Raw genomic sequence first — 5,857 nt, forward strand, 5'->3', positions numbered from 1 at the left:
TATTTGCCATTTTTTCTATTATTGTTTACAAGACTAAATACTATATTATTCATATTTTCACTCCCTTACAAATCAATTAAGGATATTTTTCTATCCTTGTCTCTCTTAAATCAAATGTATTGGTAGGATGATACAAATAAAAATAGAAAAAAAATATACGCTTGTTTTGATAGGTGATAGGGAGAGAAAAAAGAACTATATGAAATGTGTTTGTGGATTAACTAAAATAATTTAACCGGAAAGTTTTTCTCTATTATTTATTTATAAATGTTTTTGGAAAAAAATTAATTATGAAACGAAATAAAAACTTAAGAGGTGTTTTCGTTATTTCTCATTATTTAGTGGATTTATTTTTTGTTCCTATATCTCCTTTCAAATAAATATGATTTTTTTTTATTTCTATACTATTTTCCCCTTCTTTCTTTACACTCAAGCTCTATATAGAAGTCGTCAAACTTCATAATACATTAATCTTGGAATGAGGCCTTTTACAATATAAAAAATACATTCTAATAGTTCATTCCAAAATGAACAAGAAATGAAAAAAAAATAAAAATGTAGGGTGTAGGAAATTGGGTTCTACATGAAAATGGATAAAAAATTATGGAATGAATATTAATCTTACGGTCAACACTTGTTTGATCGAATTATTTGATCGAATTATTTGTATTTATTTTAGTCGAAATTTTCTACCCATACAAATTAATAGTTGAATGATTAAATTCATTCATAAAAAAAATTGAATGAAAATGTCCAGATGATCTTAATGAAATTTAAGTTTGGTTATTTAATCCATGTGGTAATGCCAAACTTAATGAAATTCAAGTTTTGTCTCTTAAAATGTTAATAATAAATGAATAAATTAAGTACTAAAAATAACAGATTTATTGACAATTTCACAATTTCAATTTCATACATTTTGTTATTTTTCTCACTCAAATTTCTCTATCCAAACATTAATTCAGACCCCTTCTTATCCTTTCTACAGCTGTATCCATTAATGTTTCTCACTGAAATTGAGTCTTTCTTCCCTCCCATTAAGAATATCTTCCCTTTAAATACTCATAAAAATTTTAGGTATGAAATATTATTTTAATAAGTTTAATATAGTCCCAGATAATTTAAGAGTATAGGTTAATTATAGTCTATATACATTTTTTTTTCTTTACTATTTGAGATATTTTTTAAAAACAAAAAACAAAAAACAAAATGATGATGGATATCTAAGTTTCTAAACAAACAATATTATATAGAGTTATTGAGTCTAACAAGTTTGTCTGAATAGATTTGAGGTCAGAATAAATACATATTATAGTTTAATTTTTTTGTTTTTTGTTTTTTTTTGAAAAATTCAAAATTTATTTACAGTATATGATAATGGAAAAATATGGTTTACACAACATGTTTAGCCTGTCAATTTAGTATATCATGTACAATTGGACAAGGTTGACCTGTCAAGCACTATTTAATTTTTAAAAAAATATGTAAATGTTATTAGATATTTAAGTTTAAGTTTTCATTATGTATTGGTTTAAGTTTTTGGTATATTTCGAAAATCAAAATTAATTTATTTTATTACTCAAGTTCTTTAATATTAAAAGAAATTTTCGAATCGAATTTAAATTAAATTAGTAATATATTTTAATTCGTTTAAATTTATCAATTTAAGTTATTTTATTTTATTAAATAAGAACTCAAACTTTCTTCTTTTTTTTTCTCATTCATTGGTCGATTCACTGATCCATTTCCAAATGAAATGTGTTATGTTGTTTTGATGTACAATTAACCATTGAGTCAACTTCTTCTCACCTGTTTTTGATAAACTTTAGATAAAACATATAAAAATAAAACAAATTGATATGTTTTACCACTTCTATATTATATCAAACTTATAAAAAAAATGTCTTTAAAATTATATTTTTGTAATGAAAGAGAAAAAGAAAATAAAAGAACAAAATCAAGATATTATTAGGATGAAGATCAAAATATGAAACTGCGATACTATATATAGTTCTGGTCCCAGTTATCACAGTATTAGTTTTTTTGTTGTCGTAACCAGCACAGTATTTTTCAAATTGATTTCACACAATTTATCCACTCATTAGCAACACATGGTTAATAATATGATAATAAAATGCTGGTTAAGAAATAAATCATGCATCTAATTAAATGCTTTTTTGTTCTTTTACAATAGTCTTTTAAGGTTTTTCTACGAAAATTAAGAAAATAATTTATTTTTTCATATTCTGAATATATACTTAAATAAGTTATCTATTATACTTTTTAAATTCTTTTATTTTAATGTAGATTTATTTATCATTATATTTTTCTCTCTTATCATACCTAAGTTTTTCTCTCCATATTAATTAAATCAAAGGTATAATTAAAAATGATGTTATTTAAAAAATTTAAACAACAAATAAAAAAGAACTTTAAATCACTCATACATACTTAATAATTTTATTATTTTTATATAAAAATATCTACTTACAATACACTTAAATTCTAGATCCTTTCTCGTTATAATCAATCCTCATGTTATTGTCTCCTCTAAGAACTAAAGTGTTGGATATATGTAGAAAACACTTCAACATTGAAATCAGTAATTTGAGATGATAAGTGAAAATATTAAATGTTCTTAATCAACTCATACTTATCTTGTGGGTGGACTTTTATTTGTTTATACAATTTTCTAATTAGGCGTGATCATGAAAAGTACTACTTAGCTTCATAATTAACTCTGGTTTACACTTAATCTTTGTTTTATCTAGTTAATTGTTCTTTCAGAGTAGCTTTCACTAGAAGCACTTTTGTGGTACCCTTGATCAAAATTAGTGTATAAGTATTCCTAAAACGAGGTGGTAAAAAATCTTAAGCTTTGATTTAAAACTAGTATTATGATAGGTTTGATTAGTGTTTGTGTTAATTAAAGAAGTAGAAGTAGTGGAATGAGGTGGTAAGAAGTAGGAAGTTGTCGGTAGAGTTAACCGGCAGGTGGCAGTGTACTAACTTGAGTTAGGAAGCGACAAACAGCAGCAGTTCCCAGGTGCGGCGTTCGGCGCAAAATTATAAAACAAAAACTAATCAACCAATTTATTTATTAAACTAAACCACAACCATACCAACCCCTCAACCCCATACAATTAACTAAAAGACATGCACTAAACAAAACAAATATAATATTATTAACAAAACAAATCAATTTCTTAATTAACATTTTGAGTTAGAGATAAAAATAATACACAATTGAGAAGATCTCTTATTTAAGAATACTATTTTAAAAATATCTTTTTTTTTAATTTCTAACTATAATTTTCAATAAGTGCAATTAGAAAAGATCTCTTTAGTACATAGAAACAATAGTATTGTTCTTATAAAATAGTTCGTTTTACTTCTTATAAGTATGGTAATATTTAATGATGAAGCATTTACTAAATACATACTCCAAGTTACATTAATAAAATAGGTATAAAATAAAGAAAATAGTCCAAGTTACATATTAACTTGCTCTAACCCCAATAGAAAAACCAGTCATGTAATGCCCTCACCATTAAGAAATGTTCCCTCTGAACCCTACATATGAGGGTCACATGTCCCCATTCACATTTCTTATAAGACTCTTTATGCCTCCTTATTCCCACTGTCCCACTTCCCCTGACCCCTTCCCTCTCCCATACCACACTACTCACATTTTAGTTTGCACCATTTCCTAGTGTGTTCGTGTGCCTACAAATTTTATTCACTTCCCCCCCATTAGGGTCCTTTCTTTTCTCACATAAAATACACACCAAACCAACACCTCTTTCTCTCTGTTGCTTCTCACTATTATACGAATCCTATGGCTTCTGCAAGTGGAAATGGTAGCTCTAATGGCTCTGGCTCTCCTTGCGGGGCATGCAAGTTCCTCAGACGAAAGTGTGCAGCTGACTGCATCTTTGCACCTTACTTTTGCTCAGAACAAGGCCCTGCTAGATTTGCTGCCATACATAAAGTGTTTGGTGCCAGCAACGTTTCCAAGTTGCTTTTGCATATACCAGCTCATGATCGTTGTGAAGCCGTTGTCACAATTGCTTATGAGGCTCAGGCTCGTATCAGAGACCCCGTCTATGGCTGTGTCTCTCACATTTTTGCCTTACAACAACAGGTACCATTATATCTTCTCTCAAACCACATCAAAACTTTCATACTTTAAAGTTTATGTAACTCTTTTCTTCTGGAAAAAAAACATCTAGATCTTCTCAATTAATCATGTTCAGTTTTTGTGTTTATATCTCTTTGTAAACATCGGATAGGTAACACATTAACACCTACTTAACGTTAGACAATGCTTAAATACAGTTTTAGAGATGTTTTTGGTATTTTTGTCTAATCAAAATTAAAATTTAATTTCAATAATTTACATGTAAACATCTGTTACTTGTACTATTAAACTTCAAATTTAATGGAAAATAAGACGAATATTGAAAGTAATACCAAAAACACTTAAAAACTATGTTTAAGTTATATTCTTCAATGTCTTTTTTATCTAGAAGTAGACATAAAAAAAACCAACATTTGCACAGTCTCTCGTCAATCAAATTCTCTTTAACATGTTAATTTTCTTTCTCATCCCTCTCTTGTTTATTTAATTTATGTTGGAAATTTGAAAAAATGGGGTCATTCAACCAAACTAGCTACTCCTGTCGTTTTCTCTTGCTTGAAGTCTAGGTACCTAAGTTTGGCTTCTATAACGCCTCAAGGGCCAGTGCACCAAGAATAATATTTAGTACCATTGGCTTGTATATAAAATACACACCAGTCAATTTATTTAGAAACAAACAGTTCTCCAATCACGCTCGGCAAAATTCGGACTCTTTTTAATTTTCTTACTTTTTCCTCTTTTTTGTTGAAATGCAGGTTGCATGCTTGCAAGCACAGCTGATGCAGGTGAAGGCTCAGCTGACTCAGAACCTGATGGAGTCCAGGAACATGGAGAATAATCATCAGTGGCCAGGGAATCAAAGTGTTGCAGGACAACCAATGAACCATCCATTTTGTCCCACTTACATGAACCCTATATCTCCTCAAAGCTCTCTTGAGTCAATTGATCACAGCAGCATCAATGATGGAATGAGCATGCAAGATATACAAAGCAGAGAGGATTTCCAAATCCATGCTAAGGAAAGAGGATACAACAACAATGACTTAGGTGAGCTGCAAGAACTGGCACTCAGAATGATGAGGAACTGATTATGACTAGGTTTTGCAGCAAAGCTAGCCTTTTCATTTTCATAGAAGGATGTTCCTTGATGTTGAGGGGACATGGTCTTTTGCAAGTTTTGTATATATAATGAGAGTCTCATGAAGAAAACTGGCCATAACTGATAAGCCTAAAGTTTAAACTATGCATTAGGCTTTTTCTGTTTGTGGATTCAATCCAAAAGAAATTAATTTTTTACAGCCTAGCTAGCTGAGTCTGAGTCTCTCTCTCTCTCTCTCTCTCTCTCTCTCTCTCTCTCTATATATATATATATATATATATATATATATGTATGTATATGCTTATGCTGAAATTTGCAGGGTTAACATTGAGCCTAGAAAATAACTTGGTTTTGTTATGTGAACTACGGTGAAGCATAGACAGTCTTAAGCAAAAATGGCAAAAGGGAAGTCTATAAAATAGGGGTTGTCATAAATTATTATGCATTCTTTGCCTGTCAAACTTCAATAATGATGGTGCGTACCTTTGAATTATGAGTTGTCCTTCGTTTCTCCCTCTCCCTCCTTGCTTAATGGGGATCTTTTTTTCCAACAAAACCACACGCTTAATTGAACTTTCTAGATCACAATGCTTGACACGTTGAACTTTTTGTTTTAT

The 5,857-nt window shown here is 29.4% G+C and overlaps 1 protein-coding gene across 1 annotated transcript; it reads left to right on the top strand.

Moving 5' to 3' along the window:
• The first annotated feature begins 3,543 nt into the window (after positions 1-3,543).
• LOC137814279 (LOB domain-containing protein 16) lies at positions 3,544-5,444 on the top strand. The gene is made up of 2 exons (XM_068616912.2): positions 3,544-4,144; positions 4,897-5,444. Exons 1-2 carry the CDS (start codon positions 3,839-3,841, stop codon positions 5,227-5,229), a joined length of 639 nt encoding a protein of 212 aa, XP_068473013.1. The 5' UTR covers positions 3,544-3,838; the 3' UTR covers positions 5,230-5,444.
• Positions 5,445-5,857: the final 413 nt, after the last annotated feature.

This window comes from Phaseolus vulgaris, chromosome 1 (assembly GCF_051622355.1).
Source record: "Phaseolus vulgaris cultivar YP4 chromosome 1, ASM5162235v1, whole genome shotgun sequence".
Classification (NCBI taxonomy): Eukaryota; Viridiplantae; Streptophyta; class Magnoliopsida; order Fabales; family Fabaceae; genus Phaseolus; species Phaseolus vulgaris.